We start from the raw sequence: 19,662 nt of genomic DNA, 5'->3' as shown, positions 1-19,662 counted from the left end.
CGTTCAGGGTCCGGCGGTCACCCGAGCCCTGGTGCAGCTGGCAGGAGGCCCGGGACTGGGCAGGCGCATGCGCGCGGTCGTCATGACAACTCCACCACAGCTCTGGGGGCGGAAAGGGAGATGCGGGGCGGTGGGAAGGTGGCGGCCCGGGCCAAGTCCCCGTCTCCCCCTCCCGCTCCCACTACAATCCCTACTACGTCCTGGGCCCCGGCCGACAGGAGCGGTAAGAAATAGGGTGTCCTTCGGCGCCTGCCTGGCCAGGTGGAGCGGGTGAGGGGCGCTACCCCAGCCGCGGGCTTGCTCGCACCAGCCCTTTCCTCCGAGCAGGCTGCCGGCCTGAGGCGGCTTGGCAGGAGGGTACCCCTGGGAACCCCAGCTGTGGCCAGAACTTCGGGGGGCCCCCACATATGGGTGGGAGGGGAGCCCCACGATCCGCCCCCTTCCTCCCCGAGGGTCTGCCCTTCACTTGATAGGTTGTCCTGGGGGAGGTGTGTCTATTGATTTGCTCTCCCGTCTCAGGGAAGGGTGTGTAGGTGTTCCTCTTGGGCCCTTTTTTGTGTGCAAGCTCCAGAAAGCGGGGCCTAGGTGGGCAAGAGGGTCTCGAGTATGGTCTGCACACCCCTCCTCCTGCCATCCTGTACATTTTTTTTAGATTAATTTTTGAGGGAGGGCACGTAGCAGGGGAGGGGCAGAGAGGGAGAAAGGGGGAGAGAGAGAAAGAGAGAGAGAATCCCAAACAGGCTCAGTAGGACCCCTATTGCAGGGCTCAAACCCAAGAACCATGAGCTCATGATCTGAGCAGAAATCAAGAATGGGTTGCTTAACTGACTCAGCCACCCAGGTATTCCTCACTGTTTCCATTTTGGATGCTTGTTTTTGTTTGTCTTTTTAAATTTTTTTTTTTTTTTAACGTTTATTATTTTTGGGACAGAGAGAGACAGAGCATGAACGGGGGAGGGGCAGAGAGAGAGGGAGACACAGAATCGGAAACAGGCTCCAGGTTCTGAGCCATCAGCCCAGAGCCTGACGCGGGGCTCGAACTCACGGAGCGCGAGATCGTGACCTGGCTGAAGTCGGACGCTTAACCGACTGCGCCACCCAGGCGCCCCTGTTTGTCTTTTTAAATATATTTTTAAATGTTAATTTTGAGAGAGTGAATGAGAACGAGCAGGCGAGGGGCAGAGAGAGAGGGAGACAGAATCCTAAAGCAGGCTCCAGGCTCTGACCTGTCAGCACAGAGGTCATGTGGGGCTTGAACTCATGAGTAGTGAGGTTATAACCTGAGCTAAGTCAGACCACTCAGGGGCCCCTGGATGCTTGTTTTAAAGGGTTGTGTGCTTGTAGATGTGGAACTGTGCTAGAAGCTTTACCTATTCCTTACTGCATCTGTGAGATGGGCATCTAGCTCTGCCTCTAGCATAAGAGGAAGTTTAAGATGGGAGAATTTAAATAACTTGTACTTGTTCAAAGTCACACAGCTGATCCTGGATAGGCACTTACTCTGACTCACTCCCAACCCTTGGATTTCCCCAGTACTTGGGTGGTGCCAGTGTAGGAGGGCATAGGGGACCACCTCCAAACTGAGCCCCTGCCCACTTTTTTTTTTTAATATAGAATTTTTAAAAAGTGCTCCTAGGTGGAAAATATTTGGAATATAAGACTTTGGCATGGATTAAAAATGACATTTGGGTTAGACTTTGACATTTTCTTGTGTAACTGGTATTCCTAGTCTTAGCTTTACAATTAGAACTCTGACTTATTATTTTCTGTGAATATGAATACAGGAAATAAATTACTGATGCCATAAAATCCTGACATACAGTACTTAGGTGAATTTTAAATGAAAGAGAGCATAACAGAAAAATATACCAGAAACTTTTAAACACTTTAAATCCACAGTCGGGTAATAAGAATTTTTCGTATAACTTTCTTTAGCTATATTTAGTGTATAGTTTAAGATTCCCTCCTTCTTTTAAAGAAACAGGATTTCTAAGCCTGACGCATTTCTCCTGCATGTCCTGGGTGTGCTGTGGCCAGCTGAAGGCAGGCACTGAGCCTCAGAGATTCTCACGGTAGTCTTCTGTTTTTAACACCAAGGATGGGGCTCCTGGGTGGCTCAGTTGGTCGAGGGTCCGACTTCAGCTCAGGTCATGATCTCATGGTTTGTGAGTTCGAGCCCCGTGTCAGGCTCTGGGCAGACAGCTCGGAGCCTGGAGCCTGCTTCAGATTCTGTGTCTCCCTCTCTGTCTGTCCCTCCCCCCGTTCGCGTTGTCTGTCCGTCTGTCTCTCTCAAAAATAATTGTTAAAATTTAAAAAACAAAACAAGGGAGGTAGTAGAAGGGAGGAAACAAGCCCAGTGGGAGTGCAGCTCCAACAAGTAAATGTGTTTGAGATCTGTTTGCTATGTTTCCTGTCGAGAATGCCAAAGTAGCATTTTGTAGATTGAATTCCATGTGAACCCTGGTCACATAAGTCTGGGAGATGGAGTATTTTTATTCTCCCTTCTCTCCAGGCTCAATAATTTAAAGACTCTTTACGCTCTTGAGTGTTTTTAACGTCCAGAGAAGTGTTATACAGATAGGGGTCTGTTTAGCTTTGTTTACTACAGCGCTTCCCAAGCTTATCTGACAATAAAATCTATTCTACTTAGAACATCTTTTTTTAAAAATGTTTATTTTTGAAAGAGAGCGTGCGGGGTAGGGGTACAGGGAGAGGGGGATAGAGGATCCAAGCGGGCTCTGCACTGACAGCAGTGAGCCTGATGCGGGCCTTGAACTCAAGAACCATGAGATCATGACCTAAGCCAAAGTCAGATGCCCAACTGACTGCACCACCCAGGTGCCCCAGAGTATCTTTGATCATTTCATAGATTAGTATTCTAAAGAGCACAATTTGGGAGATAATGTGCTAAAATGTTGTTTAAATACATGAAAACTTCCTAAAATAAGTGAAGGATTTCTTAGGTACATCCACACACAAGAGAGGAAATTCTGTTGACATAAAAAAATTTCAGAGAATGACATGGGAAAACTCACAACATAATGTTAAAAGATCTGGAACTGTACTGAAATATTCTAATTTTGTTTAAAAATGCTAATAAGTACATATGTGAGAAAAACATTTGGGAGGAAATACCCACAGGCCTGTTATAATGGTTCTTTGGCAGTGGGATTGCTAATAAATGTTTATTTTTTTTTATACTGAAATTTCTAAGTTGTCTGGAATAAGTAGGTTAATTTTTGTTAAAACTTATTATTTAAATTTTTTTTAATGTTTATTTATTTTTGGGAGAGACAGAGACAGAATGTGAGTGGGTTAGGGGCACAGAGAGAGGGAGACAATACCGAGCTGTCAGCACAGAGCCCAACACGGGACTCGAACTCACAAACCATGAGATTGTGACCCAAGCTGGGGTCGCACGTTCAACCGACTGAGCCACCCAAGTGCCCCTTTAAAGCTTATTCTTTTTTTTTTTTTTTAATGTTTTTATTTATTTTTGAGACCGAGACAGAGCATGAACGGGGGAGGAGCAGAGAGAGAGGGCACAGAATCCGAAGCAGGCTCCAGGCTCTGAGCTGTCAGCACAGAGCCTGACGCAGGGCTCGAACTCACAGACCATGAGATCGTGACCTGAGCCGAAGTCGGACGCTCAACCGACTGGGCCACCCAAGTGACCCTTTAAAGCTTATTCTTAAAAACTGTTAAGAAAAGTTTACTGCTTTCCTTTTTAATACAACGTTCCTCATCTTAAATCTTGTTTTGCAAATTTGTTTAGTAAACTCTTGGGTTCATATAATGTAGAAATCTACTCAGCAGAAATCTCAGCAAAGAACATCTGTTGAGATGCAGAGACTCAAAGAGGCTGGCTCTGAAGACACTAGGTTGGTTGAGTCGTGAGATCTCTGAGCACAGATTTTTTTTTTCCAAGAGACTTACACAAAAGATAGGACAGAAAACAAAGATAGTGGCATGTGCTTCTAAGGAGAGTGACAGCATAGCTTCCACCCTGGAAGGCGTGGGTCTGGCAAAAGATCCTTTTAAATTAATATGAAAAACTAAGACCTTTAAGGAAAGCAGCAGGTGTAACAAAGGAGAGAATTCAACTCCTGCTTTGTTTCAGTCTTCTTTAAGGGCTGAACAGAGCAAAATCAATCTTTAGAAAGAGGAAAAGGGGGTGTCTGGGTGGCTCAAGTGTCCAAATTGGGCTGAGGTCATGATCCCACAGTTTGTGGGTTCAAGTCCCACATCAGGCTCGCTGCTGTCAGCACAGAGCCTGCTTTGGATCCTCTGTCCCCACGCTTCTGCCCCTCCCCACTGGTTCCTTCTCTCTCAAAATAAACTTAAAAAAAAAAAAAAATAGAGGACATGGAAGGCTAGGGTAGGTGAAGAGCTGCTATGAGCCAGGCCTCCACTTAGTGTAAGGAGGAACTGACAGCTATATTCAAAGATGCATCAACCTGCATGGTATAGAGGGTATCCAAGAAGCCTATGGGACGTGGTGATTTTTCAGATCTTTTTAAAGTTTAGATTCTCTGATAGAATTGTCTTTATCTGAAGTCATGATAAGAAAGTGTGAGTCATCCTAACCTAAGGTGGCAGAGTGGAAAGAGGCTTTGGAGTCAGTTTTTATACTCTGCCCTCATTAGCTGTATGGTTTTGGACAAAATATTTAATTTTTATGAATATCCTTTTCCTCAGCTACCAGGCCTGTAGTTCTCCCTTTGTGTTGCTTCCCAGTTAGTGTCTGCCTACCCTCAGTGGGGGCTTCTATGGCTCTAGTTCGAACGGCATTTTCACTCGCCTCGATTCCTTCTATTTTCCCCCTCTTGCTCTTAATCCCATCTCCTTTTCTTCCTTACCCCTGACTCTATTCACATACACATTCGTATCTTTGGAAGAAGTGTAATTTTTTTTTTTTTGGGGGGGGCAGGGGGAAGGTATAGAGGGAAGGGGAAAGGTCCCGGTATAATTCACATTATGAAGAGTAATGCACTACTTTTTCAAAAGTTCCAGAAATTATTGGCAGTCTCCAGGAAGATTATTATAATCTATGTATGGAAAAGTCCAGGAAAATTAATTCCTTTGTATGGCATCTACTCCAGGAAGTGGATGAAGAAATTGAAAAGGGGTAAGGAAGACAAATACTTGATTACATAAGTAATATTCACTGATAATCATCTGTGTGAAAATCCTGGAATACTGAGTGATTTGTTTAAAGCCCCTTGCAAATCCTTTTTAAAATGGACGTACTTTTTGATTTAGAGAGGTAAATGATGGACAGCGTTAGTCCCAGAGGCAGTGGAGTATATGGGGACGAACACGAGACCAGTGGCTCTCGGCTCCAGATTTGTGCTGAACTCCTGTGGGCTGGATTTATTTATGAAAATCGTTTAAGTCTTTGATGTCATTATCTGTCAAGTGGAGATACATTGTTTTGTGTGTGTGTGAGAAAAATTCTATAATATAAAAGTGTCTGTAAAATCTGTAGAATATTCAGCCCTCTTAAGTTACTTGCTATAAATCTATATTGTGACACACACTTGGTTTCAGTAAATGCTATTCATGATGTTACTATTTACACACGAGGGAAAAAGTGCTTTTATTTCTTTACTGGGTTTCTTTTTTGTATTTTAACAGATTGGAAGGAATCACATTAAACATTCCTGGTAACAGTCGCTTAATGCCAGTAGAAAGAATAACAGGTGAAGATTTTTGGATTCTTTCCAGAATTTTAAAGAAGAATACATATATTAATGGTATATGCTTCCTTAAGAATCGTTGCCTCTTGCTTTCATTTTCCTGATTTTAATTATTCATTATAAGGAATATCTGCCTCTATTCATCCGTGTTCTCCAGGTTTGGATGTTAGATATAACCTCATGAGTGATGTTGGTGCATACTATGCTGCAAGACTGCTTCAGGTATTTTACTGCAACATGTTCTCAGTTCTTTTTGTTTTCTCCCAGGAGTCAGTTAAGAACCAGTCCTTTCTTTGGAATGTGCAGAGTTTGAGTACCCTAAGCCTGCTAAGTTAACCCTTTATTACAGACTTCACTTTGGAACTGCCCAGGCTGAAGTGCTGCATTATGGTTGCATTTTATTTAAGAAATACAGTGTGGTCAACAAAACAAAACAAAACAAAAAACGTGTGGTCCACCAATCAGATAGGTGTACTTTAAGAAAAAGCCCTTGTTCCAACCTCAAGACGATTGGCAAATATGTGTATGTGTCTGTTTTCTCAGTTAAAATGTTTGAGGCAGCATATATCACTTACTACCTCTCTTGAATTTGCTTTTTTAAAGTTCTTACTTGTCCCAATCTCAACTGCTAAACATGTTTCCAATGAGCTTAAAAGTGATTTTAAAATTCTCCTATCCATGAGATAGCACACAACGTAAGGACAGAGTGAAGATTAAAAAAGAATATAAACTAAATAATTTATTCTCAACAATTACAAAAATGCTGCAAAAGTCATCAAAATGTTCTGTTTACAGTGAAACCACCTAGCCTCGTGGCACACCCACAAAGTGATAGTTTTGCAAAATGTCCAGGTCCTGACCTTGCACTATATTTATAACACTTGAAATACACTGAAAACCCACCTGTGTATTTATCAGTAGACTACTGGTACCTAGAGCTCCTGAGTCCTCTTTTGCAAACTTGTACACTCATACTTTGCAAGCACATTCATACTTTGAATCACTGATCAAAAAAGAATGTGGTCGTTTTCTTTCATTTATATTGCAGTTATGTTTAAATGAGAATGGTAATCTCCACCCCCTCCCCCGGCCCTTAATGGTAGTTTCTTTTGCTGGACTTACAGATTTTCTATGTTGCAAAGATTTTCTTTGGAGGTGAATACTTTTATTTAAATAAAGCAGCTCCTAGATTGATTTGTTTCCTAATAATTGCATTCCTAATAATAGTTTCTTTTCTCTCCTTATTATAGAAACAACATAAACTCATTTATTTAAATCTTATGTTTAATGATATTGGGCCCGAAGGTGGAGAATTGATTGCTAAAGCACTACATGTAAGCATTTATATACCTTAAACCAACATTTTCTTTGGGAATTTTAACTTCTGATAGCTTGTAATCAACATAATAAAATATCACTGTGAACTTACATTATTATGCAAATGTGTACTTATATTGCACTTCGATGTATTAAAATGTAATATTACAAGCACTTTTGAACTCAGTTAAAAAAAATGATTATTTATGTATTTTGAGAGAGTGAGTGAGCAGGGGAGGGACAAAGAGGAAGGGAAAGAGAGAGAATCCCAAGCAGGCTCCACATTGCCAGCATAGAGCCCGATGTGGGGATCAAACCCATGAACCGTGAGATCATGACCTGAGCCAAAACTAAGAATCAGACACTTAACTGACTGAGCCACCCAGGTACCCCTAAAAATAAACAGCTCTATTGAGGTATAATTCACATACATAAAAATTTTTTTCCAGGGGCGCCTGGGTGGCGCAGTCGGTTGAGCGTCCGACTTCAGCCAGGTCACGATCTCGCGGTCCGTGAGTTCGAGCCCTGCGTCAGGCTCTGGGCTGATGGCTCGGAGCCTGGAGCCTGTTTCCGATTCCGTGTCTCCCTCTCTCTCTGCCCCTCCCCCGTTCATGCTCTGTCTCTCTCTGTCCCAAAAATAAATAAAAACATTGAAAAAAAAAAATTTAAAAAAAAAAAAAAAAAAAATTTTTTTTCCATAAAAATTTACCTTTAAGGTGTTCAGCTCTGTGGGTCTTTGTGTATTCAGAATTGTGCAACCATCACTGCCTATTTTTAGAACTTTTCATCCCCCAAAGATGCCGCAAAGCCATTAGCAACCCTTCTCCATGTTTCTTTCACTCCCCAGTGAGTGTTCATCCATATTGTAACATACTTCATTCCTTCTTATTGCCCAATAATATTCCGTGATTTGGATATATCCTATTTTGTTCATCTATCAGTTAAAGGACATTTGGGTTTCCACTTTTTGTCTATAATAATGTGAATTATATATAATAATGTGAATATTTGCACATTTTTGTGTGCATAGGTTTTCCATTTTCTTGGGTATATACCTAGGAGTGAAACTGCTAGATCATTTGGTAATGGTGTTCAACATCTTGAGAAACTGCCAAACTGTTTTCCAAAGTGGCTGTCCCTTTTTATGATTCTACCAGCAATGTGGAGTGTTTTAATTTCTCTACATCCTCACCAGCACTTGTTACTGTCTTGATTTTAGCCATCCTGGTGGATATGAAGAGGTTTTGTGGTTTTGATTCGCATTTCCCTCATAAATAATGATGTTGAACATCTTTGCATGTGCCATTCTTTGGAGAAACGTCTATTCGGTGCCCATTTTTAAATGGTTTTTAGTTGTCTTTTTAAACTGTGAGAGTTCTGGGGCGCCTGGGTGGCTCAGTCGGTTGAGCATCCGACTTCAGCTCAGGTCACGATATCGCGGTCCGTGAGTTCGAGCCCCGCGTCGGGCTCTGGGCTGATGGCTCAGAGCCTGGAGCCTGCTTCCGATTCTGTGTCTCCCTCTCTCTCTGCCCCTCCCCCGTTCATGCTCTGTCTCTCTCTGTCTGAAACGTTAAAAAAAAAAAATTTATAAACTGTGAGAGTTCTTTACATGTTCTGGATGTAAGTCCCTTATCAGATACATGAGTTGCAAATGTTTTCTCTCATTCTGTAGTTTAGGTTGCCTTTTCACTTCCTTAATGGTGTCTGTCCTTTGAAGCACAAAATTATTTAATTTTGATAAAGTTCGATTTATTTTTTCTTTTGTTGTTTGTGCTTTTGTTGTTATATCTAAGAAGGCTTTGCTTAACTCGAAGTCATGAAGATTTACACTTGCGTATTCTTCTAACAGTTTTGTTTTAGCTCTTTCATTTAGTTATTTGATCCATCTTGAGTCAATTTTTGTATATGATGTGAGGTGGGAGTCTAACCTCATTCTTCTGCATGTGGATATCCAGTTGTCCCAATACTATTTAAGACTGTTCTTCCCCATTAATTTTCTCGATCGATTATAAATGGCTTATTTCTCTATTCTTCATTCTATTAACCTGTATTTTGATCCTTATGCCAGTCCCACACTATCTTGATTACTGTAGTTTGTAGCCAGTTCTGAAGTCAAGAAGCATGGGTCCTTTCTGTTTCAAGATGTGCTGGTCCCTTGCATTTCCGTACGAAATTTAAGATCAGTTTATCAAGTTCTGCAAGAAAAACAAGGATTTTTGAGAGGAATTGCTTTCAGTCTTTAGATCAGTTTGGGGAGTATTGCCATCTTAACAGTATTAAGTCTTCTGATCCACGAACATGGGAAGGGTTTCCATTTATTTAGGTTTTTCATTTCCTTCAACAGTGCTTTGTTTTTAACGTACAAGTCTTGCTTTTGCTAAATTTATTCCTAACGTTTTATTCTTTTTGATGCTATTGTAAATGGGATAACCTTAATTTCAGTTTTGGGTTGTTCATTGCTAGTGTGTAGAAATACGATTAAAAATACACACACACACACACACACACACACACACACACACACAAATTGGTCTTTTGCCCTGCAGTCTCACTGAACTCACTAGTTCTAACAGCTTTTTTGGTGGATTCCTTTGGATTTTCCATAAATAAGATCACATTATATGCAGAGATGGTTTTACTTCTTTTCCAATCTGGATGCCTTTTTTGTTTCTTTTCCTTGCCTAATTGCTTGGTCTAGAATCCCCAGTACAATATTAAATAGAAGTGTTAACAGTAGACCTCCTTGCCTTCTTCCTGCTCTTAAGGGGTTTGGATTAACTTTAAAGATAACTATTTGCACTTACATGTCTTCTGATATTTACTCATCAGCATATTGAAATGTCTGTAGTTTTATTTGTGAAAGAATTATCAAAAGAGTGGGATGAGAGGAGTTAAACTTTGCAAATGTTTGAGAAATTATATTCCTTTAGAAGTGATACAGGGAAATTTGGAATGAGTACTTAATGGGTATAGTGTCTCCTTTTGAGGAGGTAATAAAAATACTTTGGAACTAGCTATGTGATGGCTGTATAACACTGTGAATTTATTAAAAGCCAGTGAATTGTACACTTTAAAATGGTTAACTTTGGGTTATGTGAATTTCACCTCAAAAAAAAGTGGCATAATTTTGTTAGAAAACAAACTTATAGATTTCCCAGTGAAAGGAAAATTTATTAAAATCTGCTTCATTTGCTGGGCATTTTTGGGCATCTGTTTCCTGGGCATTTTTGGGCATCTGTTTCCTGGGCATTCTCTCCACTAAAAAATTAAGCTAGATTTTTATGTTATGAGTAGCTGAATGGTACCTTTAAGGAGTGTATCCTCTTCTGTCTTCATGAAAAACTGAGGAGTCTACAGATAGTAATATAGTCTCCTAACTCACGTAATCAAACAAGAATTCTGTGGACTAAAATTTAACAAAGTTTTGGTTCTTTTCCTTTTCAGAAGAATACAACTCTGAAATACCTAAGAATGACTGGAAACAAGATTGAAAATAAAGGTGGAATGTTTTTTGCTGCAATGCTGCAAATTAATTCATCCTTAGAAAAATTAGATCTGGGTGACTGTGATCTGGTGAGTAAAATGGTTATAAGAAATATTGCCTAGGTACTGCGTCATTCTCCCTGGAAACCAGGATAGGTAATTGTTAAAGAGACCAGCTAAATGACCATCTTAGGAATGATTAAGCTTTCCCCTAATATCAGAGAAAAAGTTTTTTTTTTTTTTTATATACTATTAGGCATAATAGTGCTATTAATAAAATCAGATTGTACTTATTATAGAGGAATACTTAGAATAAAATTCTTCCTAAGCTTCCATCTATAACCCTTCTTAACCTATATGGGATCTTTTGAGAAAAAAGATTGTGGTGTTTTGTTGTTATTGTTGTTTCTTATTAAAAAAAAATGCTACTTCATTAGAAAGCTTATATTCCAGTTGGGAAAACATCAATAAAGAGAAAAGTGCTACAAAGATTGCCAAGTAGGAGGTAATCTTCAGGATAGGGTAGTTTCTAATATCTGAGGAGGTAACACTGGTCATGAAGGATGAGGAAAAACTGCCTTGGAAAGCATCCATGGCAGAACATTCAAGTCAGGGGTCCAACACATACAGACTCTAAGATAGTGCTGCCCCAAGTGTTGTATGGGTGGCATTACTAATACAGACTGAGGCGATTTTAATACTAATGTATTTATTTTTACAAATGCTTATTTTGAGGAATTTACTTATTTTAAGGTTTTCCATTTATAGTAGTGACAGTTTTAAAATAAGATGGAAAAAGTGAATTGATTTAATGGAAAACTATTAAGTAAATAATAAAACTGACACCCAAATATAGCAAAAATCATGAGAGGTACAGGAGTAATGAAATACTGACTCCGCAGGTTTTAAGAACTCAAAAGCCAGAGTGGATGAGGGAGTTAAGAGTATCTCAAAATGAAGGTGGAGGTTTGCAGAGGCCAGATCCAGCAATGTTGTATGGGTTGCAGGTCATACATCAGGGGAAGAGGGGATTGCTATAAATATGTGTCATGGAAAGGCTTTGAGAAGTGACGTTATCTGATTGGTCCTTTAAAAAGATCTCTGGTTTCTCTGTTGGGGAATTAGAGAGTGACAGAGGAAGCTCACAGACCATTTAGGAAGTTACTACAGTAGTCCAGGTGACGATAAGGACTGGGGTTGGGGTGGTGGCACCCAGATGGGCTAATTTGAGACATCTTTTGGAGACAGAATCTCTTAAGACTTACTGATTAATTGGATGGGAGGGTGAGTGGAGTGGCAGAGTGCAAGGAAGCCCAGGTTTTCTGGTGTAACACCCGGTGTGGTCGGTGGTGTCCATCACAGAAATGGGGAAGAATTAGGCCCTTCCAATAAGGTAAAGAGGGAGGCCTGTGGAAGCTGTGAAAAATGGATTAGTAAATCTTTGCCACAACTCACACAGAGGGTTCAAGTATGCATAAAACTTGCAGTGTTCTCAGTAGTGCAGAGTACTAGCTGGGACCCACGTGTGTATCTATGTATCTGAGGTCTGTCTGCAACACACAGTACCCTGAGGACTTAGGAGCAAACCTGGAGGTAAACATCCTAGGAAATGGACTGTGAAACTTTCAGAACTCCCCATCATGTTACAGATTTTAGGCCAGGGAGAAAAGAACACAGTGATCATTCATTTCTGAATTTGACCACACAAGGTTTACAATTCAAAATAAAATTTATTTAACTGAATCCAGATTACTGATTTTGAAATAGGGACGTTAAATATGTTGTCAGTTTCCTTAATGAATTTATTGTTTTTAGGGAATGCAAAGTGTGATAGCATTTGCTACAGTCCTAACTCAAAACCAAACAATTAAGGGAATAAACCTAAACCGACCTATACTGTATGGTGAACAGGTATGTATTCAAAGTGATGACAGCTAATATTATTATATGTGAATAAAACGAAGGTACTATTTATTGAAGGTCATGTCAAGGTTCATGAATGCATTAAATTTTTAGAATTAACTGCATTTACAAACAAAAGCTTACTTGAAGAAAAACTGAGTCATGATTTTAGATGTTGCTTATTTAAGCAGTAAACATGTCTTTTTTTTTCTTGGAAACTCAGATTAACAGTGAGTAAACCTGTAGAGAGGCAAAGTAGTTCAGACAAAAATGATTAAAGTTTTATTTTATTTTTTAATTTTTTTAATGTTTATTTTTGAGAGAGAGAGAGAGAGAGAGAGAGAACGAACAAGTGGGAGAGAGGCAGGGAGAGAGGAAGACACACAATCCAAAGCAGGTTCCAGGCTCTGAGCTGTCAGCACAGAGCCCCATGTGTGATCTCACCCACAAACCGTGAGATCATGACCTAAGCTGAAGCCGGATGCTTAACCTACTGAGCCACCCAGGTGCCCCCAAATGATTCAAGTTTTAAAGGCTGGATTATAAAAGCTCAGTGTAAATTGTTGTCTATTGGTATCACTAAACCACTTTTGAAATTATGAGTAATAATGGCAGAATGTGAGTGAATAGCAGCCTGGGAAGTCTGGACTTGATCCTATAGGTAAGCTACCTACTGGAGACAAGATGAGGGAAAACACGGTACCTGCTGTCAAGGCTTCTCCTTATTCCTTTAACATTCTTTTAGAAGTGGCAGAGAAGGTTCTCAGATTGAGGATGTGACATATGAAGGCTAAATCAAAATTTTCTGGATTAAAGCCTCAAAGAAATAAGTGTGTTAAACTATATGAAATCACATCAGAAGCACGATTCCTCTTGTGTCAAGTGTTGTCATTCCCAAATCTGAGAATTATGAAAAGCCCAAAGGCCTTTTTCAGGTCCAAGCCCTTGCTCTCAGCCTGGTGCTGAGAGTTTAGCCAGTCAGGTAAACTCTAGCCTGCTTTCTATTCCTAAGGCAGCCACCACCCTCTCTCTCCCTGTGAGCACTAGTTTCTTCAGTGGCCGTAGAGTAGAATCCTCATGTGCTTCCTCATACTGTGCTGTTCCCAAACATAAGCCTGCAAACCTGTTCCATTTAATGAATTCCATTTATCTGGGGAGCTTGGAAAGATACTGATGCCAGGCATCATCTTAGGCAAATTGTCAAACTCAGCGCATTGACCTAAAAACTCTTTACTATTTCTGATTCTAGTTCCGTCCCTTAATAAGGGTGGTCACTCGACCGAATTTCTTGACCTAAAAAAAAATGCAAAGCATAAAACACAAATATGTATCATGTCCTCTGTTTCAGGCACCATGCAGAGCAATATTTGGCCCCATAAGTGATCAGTTTGCATTTGTTAAGATCCGAAACTATAGCTTCCTTTGGGTGTATCTATTTCAGAATTTTTTTTTTTCAACGTTTTTTATTTATTTTTGGGACAGAGACAGAGCATGAATGGGGGAGGGGCAGAGAGAGAGGGAGACACAGAATCGGAAACAGGCTCCAGGCTCCGAGCCATCAGCCCAGGGCCTGACGCGGGGCTCGAACTCACGGACCGCGAGATCGTGACCTGGCTGAAGTCGGACGCTTAACCGACTGCGCCACCCAGGCGCCCCATCAATAATTTAAATAAGATACAGGATTACAGAACACTGAATAATAATAAATGCTTTGCAATGTTCTATAGAACACTTATTTGGGGCCATGTACTTTTTTGTTAATTTAATTCTCTGAGGGAAGTAGAATTTTATCTGTTCTACAGGAAAGGAAACTGAGACTCAGCTAGATGAAATAATTTGCTCAAAGTCCTACAGCTAGTATAATGCAAGTATCTGGACAGATTTAAGGGTATTTTGAGAGCAAGAGAGCGCACGCAAACAGGGAAGGGGCAGAGAGAGAGGGAGAGAGAGATCCCAAGCGGGCTCTGCACTGTATTCAGAGAGCCCGTTGTGGGGTTTGAACTCATGAACTGTGAGATCGTGACCTGAGCCGAAATCAAGAGTCAGACACTTTATCGACTGAGCCACCCAGGCACCCCTGGACAGTTTTATTATAAAGCTCATATACTTTTATTATAAAACTCATGTACTATCTGCTATTGCCACGTGGTCTCGTGTAACTTTTAAAGTTTTTCTCAAAGTAGGTTTTTCTCAGAGTATTATGTAGAAGTACGTAATTTGAGCATAGTTATCCATGTTTGTATTCAGCATTTCCAATGACTGTAAAACTTCTTATAAATACAGCAATCAAGCAAGAGGACTTACCATAAAATACTGACCCATTCATTTCAAGACTCTGACTCTTAAAAATTTAAAGTGCTTGGTATTCAAATCCTCATTGAGGCTATATACCTTTTGCCTGGAAGCAGCTAGATTTTGGAATTAAAAATTAAGTCTTCCAGTGACTAGAAGAGTAAAACATATTTAGAAATTTGGGATGATTATAAAAGGGAAGAACTAGATATCACAGGATTAATGAGTGTTTTTAAAAGAATCAACATTGGGAAATGTGTATTTTGTCTAAAGACTATGAAGAGTAGGAATCAAGAGAAAAGTTCAGGAACATATGGAGGGTGTAAGAAAAATTTAGAGACCGAGAGGACAACAATAAGGGGGCTTAATATGCTCAATATGTCATGGGACCAGTTTTTTTTTTTCCCCCACCTGGAATGATTGTTTAGGATTATGCCTTTTTAAAACCAGCCTCTTTTACATCACTTAGTCACTGTACCTTGCAAGTGCCTACTGTCTATTTTTAAAATAAGGTATCATTTGTGGCAAAAATGATTTTTCTTAAAAGCCAAGCCAAAACAAAATTACAGAATAGTCTTGATATTTTTTAAAAGCTAATTTAAATAACTTAGCATATGTTTGGAATAAACAGGTACAGCTTCAAAATTGTATTTTAGAAAAAGATTTTACCTATTTTTAGGAAGAGTCCACAGTTCATCTAGGCCACATGTTGAAAGAAAATCACTGCCTTGTTGCACTACACATGTGTAAGCATAATATGAAAAACTGTGGAATAAAACAATTATGCGATGCACTGTATCTGAACAGAAGCCTACGCTACCTTGATGTGAGCTGGTAAGTGATAATACATTAATCCAGAAGTCCTGGGAATAATCTATGTAAACATTTACAGTACATAGGACACGCTGTTAGATACTAATTCCAAAGATCAGAAAATGCAACCATTGTTGTCAGCTTTTTATCCTAAGTCTTAGTATTTAGCTTATACTGATATTGTATCTCCTACAACGTGAATGAGCAATTTAATCACGAGTAATCCAGAATGAAAGTAACATTTTATAGCAAATTTTCATTAACTTTTTGGGAAATTGAGTGATTAAAATCTTTTAGTGAACGAGAAAGTACTGTTCTATATAACAATTCTGAGGCCTGTTAATCTCTATGAATAAAAGAAGAATACTTCATATTTTCAAATGTAACACGTATTTTTCCTTTCCCAGCAATAAAATAACTCGTGATGGAATGGTGTGTTTGGCTGACGTACTGAAAAGCAATACTACTCTGGAAGTAATAGATCTTTCTTTTAACAGAATAGAAGATGTAGGAGCAAAGTATCTCAGTGAAACTCTTGCTTCACACAACAGGAGTCTTAAAGCGTTAGTATCGCTATATATTTAATCAAAATAACAAATTTAAACCTTTAAAACACTAACCTCAAGCCCTTTAACTCAAGATGCATGATGAAATATAAAAATAGTTTCTAAACTGACATATTAAACATTTCAATTTCTTTTTCAAAAGTAATCTTTTTTTTTTAATGTTTATTTTTGAGAGAGAGAGAGACACACAGAGTGTGAGCAGGGGAGGGGGCAGAGGGAGAGGGAGACACAAATCTGAAGCAGGCTCCAGGCTCTGAGCTGTCAGCACAGAGTCTGACGTGGGGCTCGAACTCACGAACCACGAGATCATGATCTGAGCCAAAGTCGGCCACTTAACTGACTGAGCCACCCAGGCATCCCCAAAAGTAATGTCTATTAAAAATTATATTGATTCTAATTATGATCAAGACTGAGAGAATTCTTACTGCCTATAGTATTTACCCTGAATTCTATAGAAAAATCACAATCATTCAATATGACCAAGACTTAAAAAATAAAAAAAATACTACTTGGATGACTTAATCCTGAAGGGCGTATTTGTAATCCACCCCAAACATTTACTGAATGATCTAAAACAGCCTACTGATTTCTAAAATGTAGGTAGCTCTACTAGGTACATGAAGCATCCAATTAGAGAACTAAGTTTCTTGGATTTTAGGATTACATCAGACGCTGAAGAGTAATGCCAAGATTTTACAGCATAAAATTCAACAAGGGTGCCTGGGTGGCTCAGTGGGGTAAGTGACCAAGTTCGGCTCAGGTCATGATGTCAGGCTTTGTGAGTTTGAGCCCTGCATCGAGCTCTCTGCTATAAGTGCAGAGCCTACTTCGGATCCTCTATCTCCCCCTCTCTTAAAATAACAAACTTAGAGGGGCGCCTGGGTGGCGCAGTCGGTTAAGCGTCTGACTTCAACCAGGTCACGATCTCGCGGTCTGGGAGTTCGAGCCCCGCGTCAGGCTTTGGGCTGATGGCTCAGAGCCTGGAGCCTGTTTCCGATTCTGTGTCTCCCTCTCTCTCTGCCCCTCCCCCGTTCATGCTCTGTCTCTCTCTGTCCCAAAAAAAATAAATAAACGTTGAAAAAAAAATTAAAAAAAAAAAAAAAAAACTTAGAAAGAAATGTAATAAATGTTGTTGGCTAACTTATGCATCTTCTTTGTGAAAGTATTTACTGGTTTCCAGGGTTATTACTTCTTGTTTCTCCCTAGGTTGTCAGTAGTCAACAACAACATAAAGGGAGAAGGACTTGTTGCACTTTCACAGTCCATGAAAACAAACCACATACTCTCTAATGTCTACATTTGGGGAAACAAATTTGATGAAGCTACATGTGTGGTATGTTTTGTTTTGTTTTCTTTCTTCTTCTTCACTGAAGGCTTTTTCTGGGGTCTTCTCTATAACAGACATTTACAGGTGGCCTTAGAAATGATTGTAACATATTGGGGCACCTGGGTGGCTCAGTGGGTTAAGCGTCTGACTCTTGATTTCAGCTCAGGTCATGATCTCAGTTTGTTGAGTTGGAGCCCTGTGTCAGGCTCTGCACTGCCAGAGTGGAGCCTGCTTGGGATTCTCTCTCTCCCTCTCTCCCTCTCTCCTTCCCCTGCTCACTTGCTTGGTCTCTCAAAAATAAATATTAAAAGAATGATTACAAAATATAGTAAGACACTGCAGTTCTGATACATTTAAAAATAAACCCTAAAAATGACTGCAAAGTTCTGTGGTTGAAATAGCAAAATATCTCAGATACTACATATTAATATAAAAATCAACGAATGACACAGTCCCAACTCCTCCAAAGTTAAAACATTTTAAAAATCACAATTGTTGATTTATTCTAAATTTGATGCAGCACAGTCTCTAATCTGCTGCCCAATAATTAAACCAAGACATGGTTTTGGAGACCTACAGTTGCTTATGCAAATACAGCCCTTGATACTACTTTCAAAACAAAAAGCATAGTAACAAATAGTTTTGATTTGGAAAGAAGATGCTAAAAATCTCAATTTGCAAAAAGGCTATCCAAAACTACCACCAAAATGAGTAATAAGACATACTATTTAAATCTTGATTTTAGAAAAACATATTCTACACACTAGAAACTAAGGTGAGCTTGGAATAAAGCAGAAAGCAACTGAAGTTTTCTTTCACTGTCTACATTTCTGCCTATCTCTGTACACAATCTTACTGACAAGCCAGCTTAACATGTTTGTGTGATCTTACATACGTACCAATGATGCATGAGATAAACAAAGAAAATTCTACAATGAAAAAAGAATGGGGCTACCAGCCAGGCCACCATCTAATAATATGGAAATGGTCTCTTAGCCTCAGACTATAAATGAGCTTCAGGGAGTTTATGAACTCCAGAGAGTTGGATGCCAAAATCTGATTATTTTTCTGAGAAACGGGTCCCTGGTCATCAAATTTTCAAGGGCATATACAACTCCTTATGTCCCTCATTTATGATCCCCTGTAGGAATTTTGACCATGGGACCTTTTGGCCCACAAAATCAGTAACAGTGAGAATTGTTAATTCTGGAAGTCATAAAATGACAAAAAATACCTTAAAGCTTAGAAATAAATTTTGCAAGATTCTAATTTCATTGTGAAATTAAGTGAACAAAAATCTATATGTGGAAAATAATAAAATTCAGTAATTTACTCAAAATATTTTAAACTGAAAATCAGTTCAGCTAATTTGAATATAGAAATTTAATTACGATAAATGAACAACCTATTTTATTAATGATAGTTTGTTCTTTTTTTAAAAATCACAGGCATATTCAGACTTAATTCAAACAGGCCGTCTAAAACCAGACAATACAGATGTGGAGCCATTTGTGGTGGATGGACATGTGTATCTTGCAGAAGTCTCCAATGGCCTTAAAAAGCATTATTACTGGAGGCCAACTTATGGAGAAGCTTGCAGTCAGTCATCTAATGCAGGTTCTATTCTTGTACCAGTAGGTCCAGATCTATAAAAAACAAACTCTAAAATAATTTTCACATATTTGCCTTATGTTAATATTTTATGGCCTACTACAGTTTTCGTTCATAAATTAGAACAAGCTACTTCTTGAAATGTGTAAAAGATATATTAAACTTTAACTGTCCACTGTGGAAAAACTGAGTAATATAATTTTTTAGAAGAAATTTTACAGGAGAGCAAAGATGATAGAGCAGGAGAACCCTGAATTCACCTCATCCCACGGATATATCAAGGCAACTGCTCCACTCTGCAAACAACCTGAAGCCTGGCAGAACAGATCTTCCACAGCTAAACCCCTGGAGTGACTAGCCACAAAGGGGAAGGACATCACAGGCAAGGAGAAGCGACCCACACTGGGCACCAATGGCCCTGGGGACTTGCACTGGGAAGACCAGTCTCCATACTGTCTGGTTTTGAACATCAGTGGGGCTTAACTCCAGGAGAGCTGGAAGGCTATAGGAAACCAAGGCTCCACCCTCTAAAAACCAATACACTAAATAACTAAAAAGCAGTTTGAAAAGTGCCTGGGGTGTATGTGAGGGAGATTTGTTGCCTCATTTGAGGATGTATACAGGAGGGGCAGGAATCGACAGGAAATCTAGT

At 39.6% G+C, this 19,662-nt stretch overlaps 1 protein-coding gene across 3 annotated transcripts; it reads left to right on the top strand.

The window, feature by feature from the left end:
• Positions 1-92: 92 nt before the first annotated feature.
• Positions 93-19,196, top strand: LRRC34 (leucine rich repeat containing 34). 3 transcript variants are annotated; one of them, XM_025913892.2, is made up of 11 exons: positions 93-223; positions 5,008-5,128; positions 5,638-5,756; positions 5,857-5,921; positions 6,950-7,033; positions 10,461-10,589; positions 12,315-12,410; positions 15,373-15,527; positions 15,914-16,069; positions 17,279-17,405; positions 18,848-19,196. In XM_025913892.2, the coding sequence occupies exons 1-11, from the start codon at positions 121-123 to the stop codon at positions 19,049-19,051; spliced, it is 1,359 nt and encodes a 452-aa protein (XP_025769677.1). In that variant the 5' UTR covers positions 93-120; the 3' UTR covers positions 19,052-19,196. The 3 variants fall into 3 exon arrangements, with proteins under 3 accessions (XP_025769677.1, XP_086530814.1, XP_086530815.1); XM_086674688.1 differs by lacking the exon at positions 5,008-5,128 and adding an exon at positions 764-841 and having other exon boundaries at positions 116-223; XM_086674689.1 differs by lacking the exon at positions 5,008-5,128 and having other exon boundaries at positions 137-223.
• The last annotated feature ends 466 nt before the right edge of the window (positions 19,197-19,662 follow it).

The sequence above is a fragment of the Puma concolor genome, chromosome C2, assembly GCF_028749965.1.
Source record: "Puma concolor isolate L17-30 chromosome C2, mPumCon1.1.hap2, whole genome shotgun sequence".
Taxonomy (NCBI): Eukaryota; Metazoa; Chordata; class Mammalia; order Carnivora; family Felidae; genus Puma; species Puma concolor.
Note: the sequence above shows the minus strand (reverse complement) of the source record. Positions and strands in the feature narration are given on the sequence as shown.

Bases quoted from the DNA above. Each gene is read 5' to 3' on its own strand.
- LRRC34 (XM_025913892.2), top strand. From the start codon at position 121: ATGCGGGGCGGTGGGAAGGTGGCGGCCCGGGCCAAGTCCCCGTCTCCC. The intron at 5,129-5,637 runs GTAAGGAAGACA...GTATTTTAACAG, and splicing joins GATGAAGAAATTGAAAAGGG to ATTGGAAGGAATCACATTAA. The intron at 15,528-15,913 runs GTAAGTGATAAT...TTCCTTTCCCAG, and splicing joins CGCTACCTTGATGTGAGCTG to CAATAAAATAACTCGTGATG.